Source organism: Phyllobates terribilis, unplaced genomic scaffold, assembly GCF_046119375.1.
Source record: "Phyllobates terribilis strain yellow unplaced genomic scaffold, ASM4611937v1 Scaffold_3__8_contigs__length_932513732, whole genome shotgun sequence".
Lineage (NCBI taxonomy): Eukaryota > Metazoa > Chordata > Amphibia > Anura > Dendrobatidae > Phyllobates > Phyllobates terribilis.
The window spans coordinates 174,128,530-174,153,064 of NW_027362763.1; the positions used below are offsets into that span (position 1 = coordinate 174,128,530).

At 41.9% G+C, this 24,535-nt stretch overlaps 1 protein-coding gene across 3 annotated transcripts in view; it reads right to left on the reverse strand.

Annotated features, from left to right (window-relative positions):
- Positions 1-14,438: 14,438 nt before the first annotated feature.
- The window catches only part of DZIP1L (DAZ interacting zinc finger protein 1 like), a 525,484-nt gene continuing 515,387 nt past the window's right edge, over positions 14,439-24,535 (reverse strand). For all 3 annotated transcript variants that reach the window (XM_073674291.1, XM_073674293.1, XM_073674292.1), the window contains 3 exons: positions 20,617-20,834; positions 19,682-19,815; positions 14,439-18,554 (listed from right to left, as the gene is read on the reverse strand). In XM_073674291.1, coding sequence (XP_073530392.1) covers positions 18,393-18,554; positions 19,682-19,815; positions 20,617-20,834 — 514 coding nt within the window. In that variant the 3' untranslated portion in view covers positions 14,439-18,392. The remainder of the gene's footprint in view (positions 18,555-19,681; positions 19,816-20,616; positions 20,835-24,535) is intronic.

Consider the following 24,535-nt stretch of genomic DNA (forward strand, 5'->3'; position numbering starts at 1 on the left):
GCAAAACGGCAGAGAAAAGGTAATTGCCTATGCCAGTAGGAAGCTTCGCCCTACTGAGAGGAACCCGGAGAATTACAGTTCCTTCAAGCTGGAGTTCCTGGCCTTGGTCTGGGCTATCACTGAAAGATTCAAGCATTACCTAGCCTCAACCAAATTCACAGCCTTTACCGACAATAATCCTTTGACACACCTGGAGACAGACAGGTTGGAGCCATGGAACTGCATTGGGTGGCCAGACTGTCGAATTATCAGTTCACAATCAAGTACCGGGCAGGTCACAAGAACACCAACGCTGATGCTCTGTCAAGAATGCCCCAACAGTCGGACACCGAGGATGAAGTGGATGACCTAGAAGAAGTTGAATTACCTGCTTTCCACAGAAGAGGAGTGGTCCACGAGCAACACGCCTCCAGAAGACGTCATGGTAGGATGCTGAATCCTTTACCTCATCACAGTTAGAAGGAGACCCAGGACAGTGACCCGGTTGTCAGCCTCATCAAAGGACTGATAACCCAAGAAGGTTCTCACCTGGAGAAGGATGCTCCTCCACAAGCCAAACACCTGTGGAATGAGAGAAGCCGGCTGTTCATCTACAGAGAAAAGCTGTGCAGAAGGTATGTCAACCCTAGAACCCATGAAATGGTGTGGCAGATTGTTGTACCCAGGACGGATATCCAGATGGTGTTAGAGGCCTACCACGACCAAGCAGGTCACTTTGCCTGGAAGAAGCTGGAAACCCTGCTGAAGGACCGATTCTATTGGGTTGGAATGTGGAGTTCCATAGAAAGGTGGTGCCGGAATTGTGGGCCCTGTAGCCTCAGAAGGAAAGACTACGGCAGCCAGAAAGCACCCTTGCAGTCCATCAAATCAACCCAACCCCTGGAGATTGTCGCTCTGGATCACGTCAAACTGTCACCCAGCAGATCAGGCTATTCCTATGCTCTGACCATGGTGGATCACTATTCCCGGTTCCTGGTGGTAGCCCTTGTCAAGGATCTGACAGCAGAAACTGCAGCAAGAACGTTCCAAGCCTACTTCTGCAGACCCCATAGATATCCGGACAAGGTGCTAACAGATCAAGGCCCTGCTTTTGAAGCTGAACTATTCAAGGAATTCTGTCACCTGTATGGATGCAACAAGATTCGGACTACGCCATATCATCCGCAAACCAATGGTATGTGCGGGAAAATGAATAACATCATTATAGACCTGCTAAAAACCCTACCTTTGGAAGAGAGGAACCAGTGGCCAGACAAGCTACCTGACCTAGTGGACCTGTATAACCACATACCTGTGAGTTCTACTAATTGTACCCCAGCGTACCTCATGAGAGCAAGACCTGGAAAATTGCCCATGGACCTAGAGCTCGGAGTGGTAGAACCTGCTGCAGATACGTCCACTGAAGATTGGGACACAAATCGGCAAGAGCAGTACAGGAAAGTACAGGCCTGTGTCGAAGACAGTCTAAACAAGGTGAGGGAAAGACAAGAAGATCAGTATAACAAGCATGCACCAGCAGAACCCTTGGCACCTGGAGAGATAGTGCTAAAGCGGAAAAGAATAGGTCACAAGTTTGATGACCAGTGGGAAAGAGAGCCCTACACAGTGTTGAATTCTATATTTGACAACACCAAAACCTGCCTGATCAGCAAGGATGGAGGTAAAACAACCACAACAGTCTCAAGAGACCACTTGAAATTGTGCCCAGGTCTACTGAAGACACAGGAGAAAGAAACACCTCTTGTAATACCGGAGAAACCCAAGGAAGACGTAGTTCATACAGTTCTAGGAGACTTCCCTGCGGACTGGCCTCAACTCGATGGAGCAGTAATCATACCAGTGATACACTTCTGTCAACCACCAGAAGAGCCTCCACCACAAGAAGAACCTGTGAGCGCCCTAGAAGAACCTGCTCAGGAACAGGAAGAGTCCCCAGTAAACAGTGTACTTGCCTGTCCCATAGAGAGATTGAGGCAGTTTTATAACCTACCCGCACATAGATCTGATAGGTTAACAGAGAGTGCATGCACAGAGACCAGTATCACCCCAGGGCTACGAAGGTCCACACGCAGCACACAAGGCCAAATCCCTGCCAGGTATAGGGAATAAATACAAAATGCCTACATTGTAAATAGTTACCCAGTTGGGTATTGCCTACTGTTATTTATTGTTATTTACTGTTATTCATTTAGTTACCCGTAAAGGTATAAAGACTGTAGGTTATGGACAGTGAATAACCGAAAAACTTTCCGTTGTACATAGTTGCACTTATCAATGTGCCCCCTTATTTGCTTCATAAAAAGACCACAGAACAAAAACCCGTTTGGCGTGGCCGAAGATGTGGTCCAAGACCTGGATCACTTATGCCCTGTAGCCACGCCCAGGGTTTTCAGGCGGGTCCCTCATGCTGCTTATGTTACACCTTCATCAGTGAAATGGACACCTGGTGACGGGACTTACTGTAACATTGTTATTGTTATTACTCTTGTTACTTTTTGTTACCTGTTTAAAATGCTTCAGTCCAGGAGTACTGAATATTACTAGGGGGGAATGTGGCACCCTGCTACTACAGGTACCACAGGACCCAAAAGGGTGCATGGATGGACTTCTCTACAAGAGGCCCTCACTACAAACAGACACCAGTATCACCCCAAGGTCCACACGTATTACACAATGCCAAATCCCTGCCAAGTATAGGGAATAAGTACAAAGTGCCTACATTGTAAATAGTTACCCAGTTGGGTATTGCCTACTGTTATTTATTGTGTAAACTGAAAATAATGTGTTCATTTAGTTACCCGTGAGGGTATAAAGACTTGTAGGCTGAGGACTGTGAGCAGCCAAAAACTTTCCCTTGTAAATAGTTGCACTTACCAAAGTGCCCCCTTATTTATTTCATATTAAAAAGACCACAGAATAAAAACCCGTTTGGCGTGGCCGAAGACGTGGTCCAACACCTGGATCACTTATGCCCTGTAGCCACGCCCAGGGCCTACAGTGAGGGTTTTCAGGCGGGTCCCTCATGCTTCCTCTTGTTACACCTTCATCAGTGAAATGGACAACTGACTTACTGTAACATTGTTATTGTTATTACTATTGTTACTTTTTGTTACCTGTTTAAAATGCTTCAGTCCAGGAGTACTGAATTGTACTAGGGGAGAATGTGGCACCCTGCTACTTCAGGTACCACAGGACCCAAAAGGGTGCATGGATGGACTCCTCCACAAGAGGCCCTCATTACATTACAAACACCTCCATCCTTCCACCTCATACTACCAGAGGGAGCCCTGTTAGGGATATATATATGGAGGGTGGAGTCAGGCAGTTGAGTTCAGTCAGACAGTGTGCTGGCACTTAGACCAGTGAAGAAGCAGCACTTGAGCTGCTGTGTACTGAGGGCCCGGAGTGTGGCCGAGGCAAGGAGAGAGGAGTTGAGGGGGCAGAGGAGCATCTGAGGCTCACCCCAAGACACAATCCGGACACTGGGTCCGTGCCTACAGGGTTCTCTATGCCCAGTAGGGACATCCGGCATACCAGGAGGCTTCCAGACCCCTGGTCATCCTGAAGCTACCATCAAATTCAGGACTAGGAACCCCGAAGGCCCTGGTGTCCAGGGATAGTGGTTACCAAAGAAAAGTCCTACTACCAAGCGGTCAGGTGAGAGAGCAACACAACATAGAAGCTAGGCCAAGTTCCAGGCGGGCCAGAAGCTTAGAGAGGGGAAGAAATGGATCAAGAGGCCTTATACCTGCTCACTGGGGAGAGTCTTGAAGTGCACCCTTCCTAGCAAGTACCCTGGACCATACCTGCCATTACACCAGTAAAGGTACTGAAGCGAATCCCCTGTGTGCGTGTCCATCATTCCCCCTGACCTGACCGGGCCATCTCTCACCTGCATCCCTTCCATCAACCCTGCCCCGGGGGGCCCGCTCCGCCTGTGGGGAGCAGAAACATCCCAGCTGCCATCCCATCACCCCCCGGAGGTCCGCAGCAGCGCTGGTAACCATTACCAGAAACCACAGGTGGCGTCACGAGACAAACTGTTAACAAAACCCCTTTTAAAGAGTGACCCAGAGGACGGGCCTGGGAGCCGACTGCAGTGATATCCTGCAAAGAAGGTAAAGGCCCGGGTACCGAGTCTCCCCCATATATCCCCCTGGGCGAGTCACACTCTTTCTCAGCCTCCTCTGATACCTCAGGAGCAGTGCTAATCCTGGGGCAACTACCACTAGCCATGTCACAGTCCATCGTGATATTGGTCAGCTGTAAACAACCACCTTCCCTGTGCCTGTCCCCATCCTCTAGTAATACCTCAGGAACAGTGCTAATCATGGGGCAGCAAAAACTGGCCATGTCACAGTCCATTGTGACACTGATCATTTACACGTGACCTCCTTCTTTATGATCCCCGTAACTATTTCCATCCTCCCCGAATACCTCAGGAGCAGTTCTAATCTTGGCACAGCTACCACCGGCCATGTCACAGTACGTTATGACACTGGTCATCTGCACACCACCCTGTTATTGATCCCCGTGCCATTCCCCATCGCCCTTAGCACTGATGCTCGTTTCTTTCATGGGATCCTCAGCAACATCACCCCGCAGTGTGACATTATCATCCTGCACAAAATTGACATCAAAGTTATCTACATTTGAATTATATGAAAAGCCAAATCTGGGAGGGTTGTCAGGAACGTCAGAATCAGGAACTGTCCCATATAAGTCTGAAATAAAACATTTGTCAGGAGGTTCATGGAAACCCCCACTTCCCTTAACCCTCTCCTGGCACCCCAGTCTAGGAAAACCCGGGCCATAGGTAAAGGTCGGTGAACACCCCCAATCCCAGTGATAGTCAGGGTCTTCCCAGTGATAAGCTCTTGAGGGAACACAAATTCAGAGCGGATGAGAGTTAGTTCTGCACCAGCGTCCTTGAGCCCCACATTGACGATGTTGCCCACAGTAACCGGTTGCAAGATTTCACGGGTCGTCCGTCAATATATACAGGTGCATCTCACTAAATTAGAATATCAATAAAAAGTTAATTTATTTCAGTTCTTCAATACAAAAAGTGAAACTCCTATATTATATAGAGTCATTACAAACAGACTGATCTATTTCAAGTGTTTATTTCTGTTAATGTTGATGATTATGGCTTACAGCCAATGAAAACACAAAAGTCATTATCTCAGTAAATTAGAATACTTTATAATAACAGCTTGAAAAATGTTTTTAAAATCCAAAATGTTGGACTACTGAAATGTATGTTCAGTAAATACACTCAATACTTGGTCGGGGCTCTTTTGCATCAATTACTGCATCAATGCGGCATGGCATGGAGGAGATCAGCCTGTGGCACTACTGAGGTGTTATGGAAGCCCAGGTTGCTTTGATAGCAACCTTCAGCTCATCTGCATTGTTGGGTCTAGTGTCTCTCATCTTCCTCTTGACAATACCCCATAGATTCTCTATAGGGTTAAGGTCAGGCGAGTTTTCTGGCCAATCAAGTACAGTGATACTGTTGTTTTTAAACCAGGTATTGGTACTTTTGGCAGTGTGGACAGGTGTCAAGTCCTGCTGGAGAATGAAATTTCCATCTCCAAAAAGCTTGTCGGCAGAGGGAAGCATGAAAATTTCCTGGTAGACGGCCGCGCTGACGTTTGTCTTGATTAAACACAGTGGACCTACACCAGCAGATGACATGGCTTCCCAAACCATCACTGATTGTGGAAACTTCACACTAGACCTCAAGCAGCTTGGATTGTGAGCCTCTCCACTCTTCCTCCAGACTCTGCTCCTTGATTTCCAAATGAAAATTGGAACTCTGGGACCTTGTGGAGTGTGTCAATGACTGCCTTCTGGACATCTATCAAGTCAACAGTCTTTCCCATGATTGTGGAGCCTACTGAAACAGACTAAGGGACCTTTTAAATGCTTAGGAAGCCTTTGCAGGTGTTTTTGTTAATTATTTTAATTTACTGAGATAATGACTTTTGTGTTTCATTGGCTGTAAGCCATAATCATCAACATTAACAGAAATAAACACTTGAAATACATCACTCTGTTTGTAATGACGCAATATAATATATGAGTTTCACTTTTTGTATTGCAGAACTGAAATAAATTAACTTTATGATGATATTCTAATTTAGTGAGATGCACCTGTATGTCAAGGTTCATTGCAGGTATAGCACCGGTGTGAGTCATATGCAGGCCAGATGTTGGAAGAGGGTGCGAACCCCCCTGAGGACTGGCTGGCAGGGGCATTGGGTGTCGGCTTACCCCCTTTACAGCTGATGATGGCTGATTTCGGCACCTAAGATGTATGGTTGGGCTTATAGGTATCTGCTATCTGTACTGCTTTGGTGGCCTCCTTTGACTCCCAGTCCACAGGGCAAAGATTAAGAAACTGGTCCTTCACAATCAGGTTCTTCAATTCCTCAAAGGTGGTAACAGATATTCCCTGGATCCACTGCTTGAAGTTGGATCTGAGCCAGTCCACCACATCATCGTAGCTGCTGTGACGTTCACGTTGGAGGATCTGGAACTTTTTGCGGTACACTTCTGGGGTCAGCTTATATTTTCTTATCAGGGCATGTTTGATGGCCTCATAGCTTCCATCTTGTTCTCGAGGGAGTGCGGCGAACACCTCCACAGCTTTTCCTCATAGGCCTGGGGTTAAGTATCAAAGCAACTGGACATCAGAAGTGATAATCGAGTGTGCTCACCACTACTCGATACTTGATCGAGCATTGGGGTGTCGGGTAGGCTCGTTACTCGATCGACTGCCACTCCATAATGCTACTTCCTGCTTCTTAGAGAAACCATGCAAGTGCTTCCAATCAAACACCCTGCAGAACTGATATTTAATCCAGTCACATATGCATGTTCTTATCAATATCTGACATGAAATCAGAATAAACCTTTCCCGATTATGTCAATTAAGATTACCATGATTCTTAATATTTGCCAAATGCCTGAATAAAGAGAGAATGTTTTAAGGCATTTTTATTACTTACTACAAAGTCAAAAGTTTACATACATTTCATTAGTATTTGGTACCGTTGCCCTTAAACTGAATGACTTGGGTCAAAGTTTGGGATATCCTTCCACAAGAATAATTGGTTGGAATTTGGGCCCATTCCTCCTGACAAAACTGGTGTAACTGATCCAGGTTTGTAGATCACCTTGCTTGCACCTGCCTTTTTAGCTTTGCCCATACATTTGCAAAAGGATTGAGATCAGGACTTTGTGATGGCCACTCCAAAACATTGACTTTGTTATCCTTAACCCACTTTGTTACCATTTTGGCAGTATGCTTCGGGTCATTGTCCATTTGGAAGATCCATTTCCGCCAAAGCTTTAACTTCCTGGCTCATGTCTGGAGATGTTGCTTCAGTGTTGCCACATAATCTTCTTTTCTCATGATGCCATCTATTTTGTGAAGTGCACCAGTCCCTCCTGCAGCAAAACAACCCCACAACATGATGCCCCTGTGTTTCACAGTTGGGATGGTGTTTTTATGCTTCCAAGCTTCTCCCTTTCTCCTCCAAACGTAACGATGGTCATTATGCCCAAAAAGTTCAGTTTTAGTTTCATCAGACCACAGGACATGTCTCCAAAAAATTAGGTCTTTCTTCCTGTGTGCATTTGCAAACATTAATCTGGGTTTTTTATATTTCTTTTGGAGTAATGGCTTCTTCCTGGCAGAGTGGCCTTTCAGCCCGTGTTGATACAGTACCCGTTTCACTGTGGATATTGACACAATCTTACCAACTTCCGTCATCATCTTCACAAGGTCTTTTGCTTGGGTTGAAATGCACATGTCAGACCAAAGCACGTTCATCTCTGGGACACAGAACCCATCTCCTTCCTGAGCGGTATGATGGCTGGACATTCCCATCTTGTTTGTCTTGTGGATAATTGTTTGTACAGATGAATGAGACACATTCAGGTATCTTGAAATTGTACCCAAAGATGGGCCAGACTTGTGGAAGTCCGCAATTCTCTTCTTGATATCTTGGCTGATTTTTTTTTTTAGACTTTCCCATGATGCTTCACAAAGAAGCAGTGTGTTTCAGGTGTTTATCCACAGGTGTGTCTCTAATTAACTCAGATGTTACCAAAAAACCTGTCCAAAACTTCCAAACACATGAATTCACACACATGAACCTTAAAACATTCTCTCTCTCTCATTATTTTGGCATTTGGCAAATATTTTAAATAATGGTAATCCTAATTGACCTAAAGCGGGAAAGGTTTATTCTGATTTCATGTCAGATATTGAGAAAAACATACATATTTGTGTATGTAAACTTCTGGTTTCAACTGTATACAGTCATGGCCAAAAGTGTTGGCACTCTTGAAATTCTTTCAAAAATGAAGTAATTCTCCAAGAAAATTATTGCAATTACACATGTTTTGTTATACACGTTTATTTTCTTTGTGTGTAACACAAAAAACAACAGAGGAATAAAGGCGAATTGGACATAATTTCAAACAAAGCCCAAAAATAGATTGGACAAAATTGTAGGCACCTTTCCAAAATTGTGGATAAACAACTTTATTTCAAGCATATGATGCTCGTTCAAACTCACCTGTAGCAAGTAACAGGTGTGGACAATATGAAAATCACATCTGAAACACCTGATGAGGAGAGAATTTGACTCAATCTTTGCATTGTGTGTCTCAGTGTACCATACTAAGCATGGTGAGCAGAAAGAGAAAAGAACGGTCTGAGGACTTGAGAACCAAAATTGTTGAAAAATATCAACAATCTCAAGGCTACAAGTCCATCTCCAGAGGTCTTTATGTTGTTTTGTCCACAATGTGCAACAAAATCAAGAAGTTTACAACCCATGGAACTGTAGCAAATCTCCCTTGGTGTGAAAGGCATAGAAAAATTTAAGCCAATGCAATGCAGGATAGTCTAGACGCTGGATAAGCAGCCCCAATCATGTTCCAAAGAAAATCAAGCTGTCCTGCAGGCTCAGGGTGCATCAGTGTCAGTGCGAACTAGCCGTCGTAATTTGAATGAAATGAAACGCTATGACAGGAAACCCAGGAGGACCCCACTGCTGACATGGAAACATGAAAAAGCTAGACTGCAGTTTGCCAAAATGTACTAAGACAAAATCCTTCTGGGAAAGTGTCTTGTGGACAGATGAGACCGAGATAGAGCTTTTAGTAAAGCACATCATTCTACTGAAGAGAAAAGGAGTTGAGCTCACCATACTTTATAATGTACATGCCACAGTTAAAGTCTGGATGGTGGGTGTCGATCCTGCTGGTGAAACACAGCTAATGTTCAGGAAAACAGAGAGGAAATCCAACACAACTGTCCATAAATAAAAAATACTTTATTGTGAAGCCACTAAAAAGTTTAGGAATCCAAAATTACAACCTGACGACTAATGGCGTCTGTCTGCACCAGAAATGCCTCAGGTTTAAATATGTAATTTTGGATTCCTAAATTTTTAAAGGCTTTACAATAAAGTATTTTTTTATGGATCAATGGTTGTGACAGATTTCCTACCTGTTTTCCTGACCCTCATTCTATTGTTTACTGAATACAGAATGAGGCCTACAAAGAAAATAACACAGTACCTTCAGTTAAATATGGTGGATGTTCAAAGAAGTTTTTTTTGCTGCCTCTGGCATTAGGTGCCTTGATTGTGTACATGGCATCATGAAATCTAAAGATTACCAAAGGATTTTGGGTCGCAATGTAGCGCCCAGTGTCTGAAAGCTGGGTTTGCATCCTAGGTCATGGGCTTTCCAGTAGGACAATCACCCCAAACATACTACAAGAAGCCCCCAGAAATGGATGGAAACAAAGAGCTGGAGAGTTGTGAAGTGGCCAGCAATGAGTCCAGATCTAAAGCCCATTGAACAACTGTGGAGAGATCTTAAAATTGCTGTTGGGTGAAGGCGCCGTCAAATATTAGAGACCTGGAGCAGTGTGCAAAAGAAGAGTGACCCAAAATTACAGTTGAGAAGTGTAAGAATTATTCCAAAGGGTGTGCAACCAAATATTAAGTTGAGGGGACCAACAATATTGGGGTTTGGTGTGAAATTATGCCCAATTTGCCTTTTTTCTTTGTTGTTCCAATTCACGCGAAGGAAATAAACATGTGCATAACAAAACATGCATAATTGCAATAATTTTATAGGAGAAATACTTCATTTTCTGGAGAAATTTCAAGGGTGCCAACACTTTGGGGTATATATACAGTACAGACCAAAAGTTTGGACACACCTTCTCATTTAAAGATTTTTCTGTATTTTCTTGACTATGAAAATTGTACATTCACACTGAAGGCATCAAAACTATGAATTAACACATGTGGAATTATATACTTAACAAAAAAGTGTGAAACAACTGAAAATATGTCTTATATTCTAGGTTCTTCAAAGTAGCCACCTTTTGCTTTGATGACTGCTTTGCACACTCTTGGCATTCTCTTGATGAGCTTCAAGAGGTAGTCACCGGAAATGGTCTTCCAACAATCCTGAAGGAGTTCCCAGAGATGCTTAGCACTTGTTGGCCCTTTTGCCTTCACTCTGCGGTCCAGCTCACCCCAAACCATCTCGATTGAGTTCAGGTCTGGTGACTGTGCAGGCCAGGTCATCTGGCGTAGCACCCCATCACTCTCCTTCTTGGTCAAATAGCCCTTACACAGCCTGGAGGTGTGTTTCGGGTCATTGTTCTGTTGAAAAATAAATGATGGTCCAACTAAACGCAAACCGGATGGAATAGCATGCCGCTGCAAGATGCTGTGGTAGCCATACTGGTTCAGTTTGCCTTAAATTTTGAATAAATGCCCAACAGTGTCACCAGCAAAGCACCCCCACACCATCACACCTCCTCCTCCATGCTTCACGGTGGGAACCAGGCATGTAGAGTCCATCCGTTCACCTTTTCTGCGTCGCACAGAGACACGGTGGTTGGAACCAAAGATCTCTAATTTGGATTCATCAGACCAAAGCACAGATTTCCACTGGTCTAATGTCCATTCCTTGTGTTCTTTAGCCCAAACAAGTCTCTTCTGCTTGTTGCCTGTCCTTAGCAGTGGTTTCCTAGCAGCTATTTTACCATGAAGGCCTGCTGCACAAAGTCTCCTCTTAACAGTTGTTGAAGAGATGTGTCTGCTGCTAGAACTCTGTGTGGCATTGACCTGGTCTCTAATCTGAGCTGCTGTTAACCTGAGATTTCTGAGGCTGGTGACTCGGATAAACTTATCCTCAGAAGCAGAGGTGACTCTTGGTCTTCCTTTCCTGGGGCGGTCCTCATGTGAGCAATTTCTTTGTAGCGCTTGATGGTTTTTGCAACTGCACTTGGGGACACTTTCAAAGTTTGCCCATTTTTTCGGACTGACTGACCTTCATTTCTTAAAGTAATGATGGCCACTCGTTTTTCTTTACTCAGCTGCTTTTTTCTTGCCATAATACAAATTCTAACAGTCTATTCAGTAGGACTATCAGCTGTGTGTCCACCAGACTTCTGCACAACACAACTGATGGTCCCAAAACCATTTATAAGGCAAGAAATCCCACTTATTAAACCTGACAGGGCACACCTGTGAAGTGAAAACCATTTCCGGTGACTACCTCTTGAAGCTCATCAAGAGAATGCCAAGAGTGTGCAAAGCAGTCATCAAAGCAAAAGGTGGCTACTTTGAAGAACCTAGAATATAAGACATATTTTCAGTTGTTTCACACTTTTTTGTTAAGTATATAATTCCACATGTGTTAATTCATAGTTTTGATGCCTTCAGTGTGAATGTACAATTTTCATAGTCAAGAAAATACAGAAAAATCTTTAAATGAGAAGGTGTATCCAAACTTTTGGTCTGTACTGTATATATATATTTATATACAATACTTATAAATAATATAATAAAATATAATATATAATACGTATTCTGGATCTGTCTCATATTTACTGTAGCGATACGCCAGTGTGAAACCTTCTGTCTCGTTAATATGTATAAGAACTGTAGAAAGAAGTGTGCAGCCTACCAATGTCTCCATGAATTCCCTGCACTGGCTGCGAGTTTTGCCTTTTAATTACTATGGAGCTGCGCTTAAATCCATCTCCTCTTTCTTTGCTTAATGAATTTGTCCTGTTTACCTTTGTGGGAAGTAGATTTGTCTAACAAAGCCATGGGCGTGCGGAGAGCATCCTCTAAATGAATAGTTAATGAATACCAGGCCTGGCACTGTTTGTAGCAGCTCTCGGATGGCTTGTTCCTACCTCATATATAAAGACACAATCCATCTGTCAGATGTAAAATGTTGTTCTATGACACGTCCCCTTTACCAAGACGCTCTTGACAAGCACCAGGGCATTGTCACTTTCAATGTTTATGGCCTGTGGGGATGGTATAAAAGCTAAATGCTTCACCGCAGAAAGTGTCAACATGACTGAATGGATTTTGACATGACTGCGGAGACGGTTCATTTATGTACCCGGCCGTGCACGGACCACGTGAAATTCGACAGAAAACAGGACATAATACAATGTAATTAACAGATTAATATGCTGTCAACATACCGTATACTTGTAAAAGACCCACACTATTAAAGTTATGGATGTTCGCCTAGTTCCGTGCTGCCCAAAAATTCGACTTTCCTAAAGAATCATTCAAATAAGTAACCAGATGCTCCAAGGCCCCAAAATAAAGTCTGTAATAGGGACCTCAATTGCCATATTACTACTGTCTTCCTATATGGCAGAGGGACACTTGGGCCCCTACAGACAAGACCCAAGTGCAACGGCTACCTTGGCATTCTGTATAGCTGCGTCCTCCCCTGGACATATCTTGTATACAGTAGACCACGGCTACATATTATCACAATTCATTAGCGTAGAGCAATTTGGCAATCCAGTGTAATATCAGATTTATTTGTATAAAAATAAAAAATAAACTGAAAACAATCAAAAATGCAAAATATTAATATCCAGCACTGATTATTAAAAATGAAAAATAGATTAAAAACAAGACAGAAAAAAAAACATTTGATCATTTATAGTGTAACTGTCATTTCAGGAGAACTTGCAGCAGAATGTGTGTGTCTGCCTTCAGCTCCTCCTCATCTCCATAGATTCTAATAAGCAGCAACTATCATTTCCTATCTCAGTAATGGGAAAGACCGTCTTCACCGAAAACTGATTTTACAGATTTTACCCCTGAACTGAGAGTGAAAGATCAACCCAGAAGGAGAAAGAAGATTTCTCAAGATATTTTACAGTTTCTTATTTTTATGATTTTCATTATTTTCTGATTCATGAAAAAAAATTAAATGATATTTTTTCTTTAACCCCAAAACCCATAACAGATATTTAATTCCATTTGTGCTCCTTCAATTAGTAATTCCATTTTCATAGGCAAATAGTTTTTTCAACGATGTAACCATTTATACAAGAAGTATGCTTCTGCCAAGATATTAGTGAAATGGGAATTTTTGGGCTTTTGAGTTTTTTTTAGAAGGTTTAAAATATAGGAAATTCACCATAATGAGAGGGTTCAATTATTGGGTGGTCTTTGGATGCATGCATTAACGCATTACATGGACACCCAGGGTTGGCCTGGCCCTTCAAAGTACTAGAGGATCCTCTTATGGGTTCTGAATCTGAAACAATAACGAAATAATTTTTAGAGTTGGTGGTAATAATTACGGTACTTAAAGGGGGTGATCACGGAATATGAAAAATTAATTACTAAATTATATGTCATTATAAATAAATTCCTAAATACATTTAATTAGCAAATAACAATCGTTTTGACTAGACATTTAATCATTATAGAATTAAAATGTGTCCTAGAATGTTAGAATAGGAGCCTGTGAGCATGTCCAGGAGTAGCTCCTCTGGCTATACATTGTTCAGCTTATCTCCGGGTCACAGCATTCAGAAAGGCAGGACGCTCAGAAATTTGAGAGACCTCTTACCTCAATAGTGTGTCCAGTGTTTTAGGGAAGCACCTCTTCCTGAAGAAAACCTTTACTATAAGTTAATTGACTATAGGTCAAGTTTTCATGCCAAATCATTTAATCTGAACAGTTATTTGATGTAAGTAGAAACTGTGTAATGTGTATCTCATTTATCTAATTTCCTAAGAGTAGATGCTGGGGGAAAGGAAGGGTCGGGCATGTTGGGTTTCAGCATGTCCAATCATTTTGTTTTCAATGGAGATATGTCGCCTCCATAGGGGACTGGCAACAACTCACATCTCTCTCTGAATTGAGAACACACACAAACTCAGCATTTTTTTAGCAAAGCAAATCCTAGGAATTGATTCCTCCTTTTAAAATTGTGAAATGCTGAAGAAATGACCGACACAAAGGCAAATTATTGTATATTCAGGACTAATCCTAATTCTGATTGGAATACATGGAAACATTTGATAGAGAAGAAATATAATCCACCACTCTCTATGTTAACATTCAAGTAGATTTTATAACAAAATATAGTTTTAATACACACTTTCTAAATTTATTTGTAAAAAAGGAGGGAAAAGTATTTATTGCAGCAAATAACTTGAAATTTGAGTTTGTGAAGAAAAGTACAGAGTGCACCAAATACATACAGAGGCTTATTTTACCCCTTGATGACAAGCATCTTTAGCACTTAGTAAAGCCCTTCTAGCGGTGATGACCTGCTTTAAAAGTGATGCATAGCCAGACACCAGCTTCTGGCAGCTTTCCTGAAGAATCTTCACCCATTCCTCCTGGGCAATGTCCTCCAGTTCACTAATATTCTTGGGTTTCCATGCTACAACCTCGCTCTACAAATCCCATCAAAGATTTTCTATTGTGTTTAAATAAGGAGACTGTGCCGGCCACTCCTAAACCTTCCATGACTTCTTCTGAAACCAAGCCTTGGTGGATTTTGAGATAGGCTTTTGATCATTGGAAGATCCAATGTTACCCATGCATCAGTTTCCTTGCATAATGTATTATCTTTTAACCCCTTAGTGACCAATAGACATCCTTTTACTGACCTGCGATATAAGAGACTAGCGTTCCCCGACAGGTGACAATCCTGTAACTGTCACCTGTACACTATAGCTGACAACTTGCTGCATCATCCACGATCAGTGTTGGTACCGACCATGGAGGTTTAACCACTAAGAAACTGCTATCTATAGTGACTACAGAATCTAAAAAGTTAACAGAGTGTGGGGGCTCACTCTTTAATCTCATCAGCACCCTGATAACTTGATTGTGTGGTCTTGATGTTTGCCATGGCAGTTTATGGCCAAATAATGGCCTTAGAGTCTACTGGCTATAGCGGCCTGTTCAGAAGTTATCAAAATTTAGGTGATAAAAGTAAACTTTTTCGTTCTTGTCATGCCAATTTCCATTATTTCCTGCAATTTTAAATACGTTGAGGGGTGCAGTTTTTAAAATAGTATCAATTTTGGGTGGTTTCCAACATATAGCACCCCCAGAGTCACTTCAAAACTGAACAGATCCCTATAAAAATTATTTTTGTAAATTTGCTTGAAAAAATGAAAAATTACAGCTACATTTTTAAACCTTCTAAAATGCTAACAAAATATAACAACACTTTGCAAATGGTGCTGCTGTAAAGCAGACATGAGGGAAATGTTATTTATTAATGTTTTTATGCGGTATGACTATTGGGATTAAAGGGATAGTCATTCAAAGTTTAAAAATTGCAATTTTTAAAACATTTTTGCCAAATTTGTGATATTTTTAGAAATAAACGCAAAACATATCAACCTAAATTTACCATTATTATAAAGTATCATGTGTCACAAAAAACAGTCTCAAAATCATTGGGATATGTTGAAGCATTCCAGAGTTATTACTACATAAAGTGACACTGGTCAGATTTAAAAAAAAATTGTCCGGTCACTAAGGGGTTAACCTAGTACTTCCCGCTTCTTGATTGAATTCATCTTGCCCTTCACATCTTTCTAGTTACAGAGGAAACAAAGCAGCCTCAGAGCATCTCCTGCCACCACCATGCTTCACTGTAAGCATCACTGAGCCACCGCCATGTTTCACAGTAGGCAGTCGTAGGTGTCCTTTCAGTGTATGCTTCATGTTTCCGCCTCCAGATATACTGCTTATCCAAACAGTGGAGGGCACAGACAGAGTGCCCCTGTGCAAGAACTGTATAAGGGCACCCTCTTATCCCATTGCTCAACATAAAACACCTACTTATTTTTCTTTAACAATCCTCCAGTAATTTACGAAGTTTAGTATCTCAAGCACTTTCGAGCAATTTAATTGATAATAAGAAACTGCTTTAAGGATGGCTGTCGGCACCCTAACATATTGGGTTCCTGTGCTTCTGCACGGGTTATATAATCTGTATGTCATCCCCTGAAAAGTTCCTGTTTTGTTTCATTGCACCACTAAATAGAATCCCCAAACTTATGTGGCTTATTTGTACAGTTTTGAGCGTATCTGAGCCAACTTGCTTTGTGTTTTTGACTCAACACAAGTGTTTGTTTCAGTGTTCGTATATAGAGACCTTCAGCGATTAGTATGTGCCTTAGGCTGTGTGCCCACGATACATTTTTAATGCGTTTCTGCAGCGTTTTTGCAGCTGCGGAAATGCTGTGGAAACGCATTAAAAAAGCATGGTAGAAGGGCAGCAATGTTCCCCAATGATAATCCGCATGTGCTGTGCACATGCTGCAGAAATTTCCGCTGCAGATTTTCATTGCGGAAAAAAACTCAGCACTACCAATTATTTTGCGGAAACGCTGCGTTTATCGCCGCCATTGACTTGCATTAGAACGCGCCAATTCCGCAAGACTGCATCTGTACTTGCGTAATTGGTGCGTTCTAATATGCGGATGGTACCAGGGTGTAGAGGAGAGGAGAGTCTCATCCACACCCAGGTACCATTAAAAAATCTGTAAAAAAAGAATAAAATAAAAAATAAATGTATATTTACCTTCCGGCGGCCCGTGCTGCGCTCCTCCTTGCTTCCCGGCACTTTGCAGTGGATTGAAGGACCTGCACTGACGTCAGAGTCATGTGACGGGTCACGCGACGCTGACGTCGGCAGGTCTTTCAATCCACTGCAAAGTGCAGGCACCAAGCGAAGCAAGCCAGCACGGGCTGGTTGCATGGATTTATATAGTGTGACCTAGTTGTCACAAGCACTTTCTAAGTGATGCTAATCGCTTGGAAAGCGCTTGTCAATCCGCATGCGGAAATGTCAGTGAATAACGCTCCATTTCCGCATGTCCCTGGCAGGAAAATGCATGTACAATCCGCATGTACAATCCGCATGCGTTTTTTTCTGCCAGGGAGATGCAGAAACGCTCCGGAAAAAATCCTGAGCATTTCTGCATCGTGGGCACATAGCCTTACTGTGCAAAGTGAAACATCAGTGTCTGCTGCCACCAAATCTTGGTGCAGCTCCTTATCAGTTTCTGAAGGGTTTTCGACTTCCTGACTTCTCAGAGGTCTGGTGGCAACCGGTCATAGCTTCCTCTTTCTGCCACGTCCAGTTAGTGTAGCTAGTGGTCTTTAACTTTCAACTTGTGAACTCTGCTTACAATTTTATCTGTAGGAGCAGTCAATGCCTTTGTTTCTTCTTTTTGTAACAGGTGCTTGCTTGTGCAAAGAAATTATTTCTTTGCTTACCTTTTTGGAAAACTCTCTTGATAAACCAAGAATTAGCGAACTGGAAACTATTGCCCATGAAGAATGGGCTAAGATTCTTCTTCTTCTGCCAGAAGCCGATGTCTGACTATGCATCAGGTTTGCAGCAGGTTATAACAACCAAAGGGTTGTACAGGGTACATTGAGTACTAAAGACAATTTGAGGGTTGTACATTTTTCTAATAAACTTTATTTGCACTGGGGGTTGTATAATTTTGATTCCAGCTGTAGAAGTTATGAATTTCTATGTTTGATTACATCTGATTTATTATGAAAAAAAGTTTTGTTATTCAGCTTTTTTACTTCATTATTCTTTTTTTTTTTTTAGAGTGAGACTTAAATTATATTATGTTGTAAGTAATGATAATATAGTGAAAGATACATAAAATAACATAATTATTTATTTTCTATACCTTGAATCTGCTCCGATTTGCACTGTATTTGGTTATCTCTGTCCCATGGACACTGAATGGAGCAGCAGTCACATACAACCATGGTGCACTAGTCAATCCCAAACCACATTCTCATGATCAGTGGGGGGGTCTCAGAGGTGAGGCCCCCAATCAATCAGATATTTATCACCTCTCTTGTGGAAAAGTGATAAATATCTTTCTTGAGAAAACTCCTCAAAACTTTTAGGTTTCTGCTGTAATACATTGCTGCTGGATAGAAATCTTGCACATTAGGACACTTCCTGAGTTCACTTCATCATAGATTTGAAGACGTTCATGGTCTCAGGGTTACCAGCCCTTAGCACTTGTGGAGCTCCAGATGCTGGTTCCATGTGAGCCTGTAGATTCTGCACTTTGACGTAATGCAGGCTGAGGCTTTCTTGGACTTTGGTCTTGATTATCTGTAATTTCTTCCAACGATGAAAATTCAGAGTCACTGTCATCCCATGACTAAAAAATACATGAACAAACTGTAGTTTGCAAGTCATTTAGGGAGTCAATGTAGGATTATGAACACTAAAATAGCAGCTCTTAAGCCTGGACTTTAATATAGGACATAGTTTATTACTTACGGTAACTTTTTATGTAGATTCTAAAATACATATCTTATCTGTAAAATGATGTTCAAAAGGTATTCCCCTTTAACACATTTTCCCTATGCACTGTAAATTAAAAGCATTGGAGGATGGATCATTTAGTCCTTTCAACCTATTAGATTCAGCAGTGAACATCTATCATGGCGTTTAAAAAGTAAAACAAAGAGGGGGGTCATTATGTTACTGCATCAGCACTCTGCAATATGATCTCTGGGTAGTGATGGACTTTTATCATATCTGGGGCCTAACAAAATCACTCAGGTTACGTCTGAACTCCTATTAGCCCCTGCCAAAAATTAGGACCTTATAGGATGCTTGCAATTCACTAACAGGCATAATACACTGCAATACAGGAGTATTGCACTGTATTATAGAAGAGATCAAGTGATTGCATGGTCAAGTTCTATATAGGGACCACAGAAAATGTAAAAAAATATATAAAAAACAATAAGACATACCATGGTCATGTTATGCATCACTTTTTTGGCATGAATCATTAGCCAAACCTGTTGGATTTTTTGTTGCAGATCACAAGGCAAACTTGACTTTGCCCCCACTGACTTCAATGCAAGTCGCCAAATCACTTGTAACAGGTCTGTTATTAAGCTGTTTTTACAGCAAAATAATAGATCTATAATAGTAGAAGATCAGTAAAGGCTCATTCAGCCGTCAGTGCATATTGGCCTGAGATGGGACCGCTATCGCATGTTCTGGCAGTGGGTCTCCTGACCCAAGCATGACAGTTTCATGTATTTCCAGGAGGCTTTCTGGTTGGGAGAGCCACGGCCAGTCTGTGCACTGCGGTCCGATCTTGTACAATTTGCAACAGACGTTTGAATGAGTCTTTAGTCGCATACATCATGCACAAATGTTTTTGGCTGTGTGACTTGTCCGAGACTCGTTGTTGAGCGACATGAACCCCAGCCTAAATCCATGTCTAGGCCACGTATCCTCCTAATACACACTTATTTTATGTTTTACCTGAGATTTTCTTATTTCAGATGTATTTGCAGATTTTACAGTAGTGGAAAGAGTTTCTACTCCACCAAATGGTTTCTCCCTTGGCTTTGACAGTTGTCTCTCCAGACTTCGAGCCATAGATTGGACCGCAGACCCTAAATTTGAAAAACACAATAAGCATTGAATATTAGTGCACTTTTTCCTGCATAGCAAGCAATGACGTACAATGAAGAGAAGGAACCCTATAGTAATGATCATAATGGGCACCTAATAAAGTCATGCTCTTTTCCTCTCCATACTAGATCCCCAACTCAGGGACAATTAATCACATCCTCATTTACTAAGAACACAGTTCCTCTAAAGGGGGAATCCAGTAGCACTCAATAGCAAAGGGGGGGTCCAACCAGGGTTAGACCCACTCTCTAAAGGGGCCACATATAAACTATGTTGGTTGTCTTTATAGCACCTTTAACCTTGGAAGCAAGCACAAGATAGAGTGCATGAAAAAAATGTCCCATATTGTGCAATGAGTAACTGCTTGGACATCTACAGAGGAAGGAACCTTTATGGGAAAATAACATTTGGATCCCATAGTTGCTGCTGCTTGAAGCCTTCACCTGATGTTGGCGCCATCGAGGTAGCTGTGTAGCACTTAGATCTGATGATAATATGGGAGAGGAAGGAGCTGCCCCCAAGTACATGTACAGTAGGCTCAGATGGCTTAATCATGTATTTTTTACAACTAGGATGGAGATATGCCACTAGTAGACACCTGTTATAGAAGAGCAAAACCAATATATTCAATCCTTTCTATATCTGATCTCGGAGGAGACATTGACCATTCATTATAAATGGCTGATAGGCTAAATTAAAGAGTTAAAATAAATCATTTCAATTATTTCTTAAACTATTTATGCTATTTGTTCACATTACATTTTTTTTTGCGAATCGCTAACCTTTATTTGCTTTGTCTTTTATAAAGCTAACCACTCTGGGGCTAGGCTTTCCAGGAGAAATATCGGATTCATCTGACCAGTCATCATCACTGATGTCTTCAACTTGCTTCTGCGCCAAAGGAGTGTTCTGGGAGTTCAGATTAGTTCTGGGTGCAGGAGTAGGGAAGGGTGAACGGTCCAACATTGAGGTGTCGTCTTCTGATGTGAATGGGGGTGTCCTGGTGGAAATGAAAAGAAAAGCAGAGAAAGTAATAGACAGCATTTGTAACGGAGCAATGAATCTAGAAGTGAAAGATACAACTAAAGAGAAAATAAACCTGTTGCCACTGATTGAAGACCCTACAAAAAATCCTGCAGGCTGACAAACAGTCTTGTGAGAAAAACAGGATTACTTTGCCACAATTTTGATCTCTTTTATGTGGGTGAATGGCTGAGGGTGAGGCTTTACCAAATGCAGACAGAGCAGAGGTGGAGGCTCCTGCTGCAGCCAGTTGTTTTACAGCCAGACACAGGATTATGACTAGGAGGAATGGATACATGGCTGACTTCTTGAGACACATTGAGAAGATTTATATTTATACAATTCTTAGTTAGAATTCATATGAGATAGAATGGGAGAGGAGAGAAGAGACTAAAGGGGTTTTAAGCTTTCAGTAAACGGTTATCTCTATGTGTAGTATTCTGCTTTAATTTCCATATCCAGTTCTAGTGCAGAGCCTCCGCCGCTTCATGTCGACAGTGCTGCAGACAAACAGAGATTGGAGCAGCGGCAGAGCCTCGGCGATGGAACCAGGGAGGGTAAGTAAAGTACAGCTTATTTTTCTAAACTGATCTTCACTAGGGGTCAATATTTTACCGAAACCAGAAAACACATTTAAGGGAGAAATTGATGTTTTGTTAGGCTGCATGCCCACGATGCGATTTTCAAGCATTTTCGCAGCAAAATTTCTGCAGCAAAAACGGTTAAAAAAAGCTTGGTAATACGTCTCCCATGGTCCTCAATGATAATCCGCATGTACTGTGCACATGCCGCGGAAATTTCCGCTGCGGATTATCATTGCAGAAAAATCCGCAGCATGTCCATTAATTTTGTGGAAGCGTGGCGTTTTCGCCGCCATAGACTAACATTGGGCCGCTTCAAATCCGCAAACATGTAAAAATACTTGCGGATTTGAAGCAAATGGGAAGTGACCTCATGTGAGGGCGCTCCTGAAATCCCATGAGCATCCCATAATCCGGGAAGACGAGAACCCCATATTATTCCTGTCTTCCTGGATCATGGCTGGTGAACTGGGGTGGTACAAGCAGGCAGACATAGGCCGATGTGAGACTACTACTCCCATCGGCCTATGTCTGTTCTCAGTTAACTTGTGCCAGCAGGAGCAGCTCGATGGGAGCAGTAGTTCCCATCAGCCTGCTCCAGCTGTAAAATGTGCCCCAAAAATGTAATTATTGCCCCCATATATTTGTTATTTATACCCCCATTTATTTAGTAATTGCCCCGTATATTTTTACTTATTTATTGACTTCATATATTTTTAATTATTTATTTCCCCCACAGATTTATTTATTGCCCCCCTATATTATTTATTTTTTTATTGGCCACATTTTTTTTTTTGGCCCCCCATATTTATTTATTTTTTGTCCACATACTTTAATTTATTGCCCCCAAAATTATTTATTAATTTAATGTCACCCTATTTTATTAGTTTTTACTTTTTTTCCCGAAGAAATTAAATTCGTTGGTGGCCAGTGGTTATCTATAAAAAAATAAATAAAAAATAAAGTAGTTAATACATTACCTGTCCCCGTCGATCGTCACCTAAAATAAAATAAAAAATAAAAAAATTCACCTATACTCACCTAGACACCTAATTCCCCGAAGCCATCGATCTCCTGTAATAAAAAATGAAATAAAAAACCACAACCGTATCCTTACCCCTCCGTAGTAGTCCACGAGTGTCCCATGATGCTCTCCAGTTTACAGCAGCCACATAAAATGTGACCGCTCTAAACCGCCGCCGCTGCTTCAATGACTGGGCCGCTCCCATCATTGCATAAGCGTGTTCACCGGAGTTCAGCTAGCGCTGCTCCGAGAAATTCCCACGGTACAGCAGGGCCATAAGGAAGGTCACCGGACCTGCGCTACCTGAATTCCGGTGACCTCAGTCAGGTGCTCAGCTTACAGAAGACAAGCACAGCTGTCACATCTCCAGATGTGACAGCTGTGCATGGGAGATCAGCGCGGGAAAGTGGACAGGTAATTATTTTTTTTTATAAATTAAGAATTAAATAAAATGGTGTGTTTTATTTCAAATAAATTATTTTTTTATGGGTGTAGTGTGTTTTTTTTAAACTCTTTGTAGGTCAGTAATGGGGGTGTCTTATAGACACTACTCATTACTAACCTGGGCTTCATGGCAGCTGGCGCTGATGTGAACCCCACCGCTATTACCCCCTGCCACCCCACCACGGCAGCGTGGAAGAGCGAGGCTAAGCGCCAGATTTGGCGCACAAATATGATGCGCCAAATCTGGGGTGGCTGAGGGCTGATAATATAGCCTGGGAGGGGGCCTATAACCATGGCCCCTTTTCAGGCTATTAATATCAGGTTGCAGCTGTCCGCCAAGCCTTTGCTGGCTACAATTTATAGGGGGACCCCATGTCATTTTTTGGGGGGGTCTCCCTGTATAGTAGCCAGAAAAGGCAAAGCGGCTAGCCTTTGCTGGCTTCAATTTATAGGGGGACCCCACGTCATTTTTTTTTTTGGGGTCCCCCTGTACAATGGCCAGTAAATGCTAAGTTAACTGCTGCGGCCTGGTCTTAATAGCAAGGGAAAGAGCCATGGTTATTGGCTACTTCCCAGACTATAACATCAGCCCTCTGCTAGTTATTAAAATTATGCGGGAGCCCACATAATATTAAAAAAAAAATAATATTTATTGTAATGTAAGATTATTGGACAGCGCATGTGGGTTCATTCACTGAAAGCTCCTGCATACGCTGTAGCATCCTGTCTATTGCAAAAAGCAAAATGGTGAAGAGGGGTTGAACTAGGAAATGACATCAGAAGTGTCCTACTTTTTTCTTTTTTTTTCACTAACTTTGTGTTCAAAAACGCTTGAAAAACGCATGTAAAATCCGCATGGAAAAACGCGTCAAAAATGCACCTAAAAACCGCATGCGTTTTTCTGGCAAGGGAGAAGCAGAAATGCTCAGGAAAATTTCTGCTTCATTTCTGCATCGTAGGCACATAGCCTCATGGTTTCAATTTTTTTTTGTGAGTTTAGCATATGTTTCTTTAAAAGCAATCAGCTTCCCTGCTTTGTTGCTTCCTGTTTACCGGGAGGCGTTTTGCTCTTAAAGATTGACAATTCAGTCTAGCGTCATGGTCACACTCTGGGTTCAAACTGAGCGCCATCCCATACTGAAAGCATTGGCAACTTTGCCTCTACCGCATGGAAGAAACACTTAAAGGGGTATTCCCATCTCAAAGATCCTATGCCAATACGTAGTAGGTGTAAAAATAACAATATTAGCAAATACCTTCAATTATAAATGTAATATAGTTTTTCTGATTCACCATGTCTGTTTCCTCATGTACAGGTATTGCAAGACCTTAGGTATCCATGGTTACAACCACGGATATAGTGACAGTTAGCTAGTTGCTAGTGGTCGTAAACATGGATACCTAAGGTCCTGCGATGCCTGCACATGAGGAAAGAGACATAGTGAATCAGAAAAACTATCCTACATTTCTAATTGGAAGTATTTGTTAATATTATTCTTATTACACCTACTACATATTGGGACAGGATCTTGGAGATGGGAATACCCCATTAAGCTTCGATCAGAGAGCAATTCAGCCAGTCAGAGTAGTGCTTGCAGTATGTAAAGCATAGAGCATGCGAGAAGCACA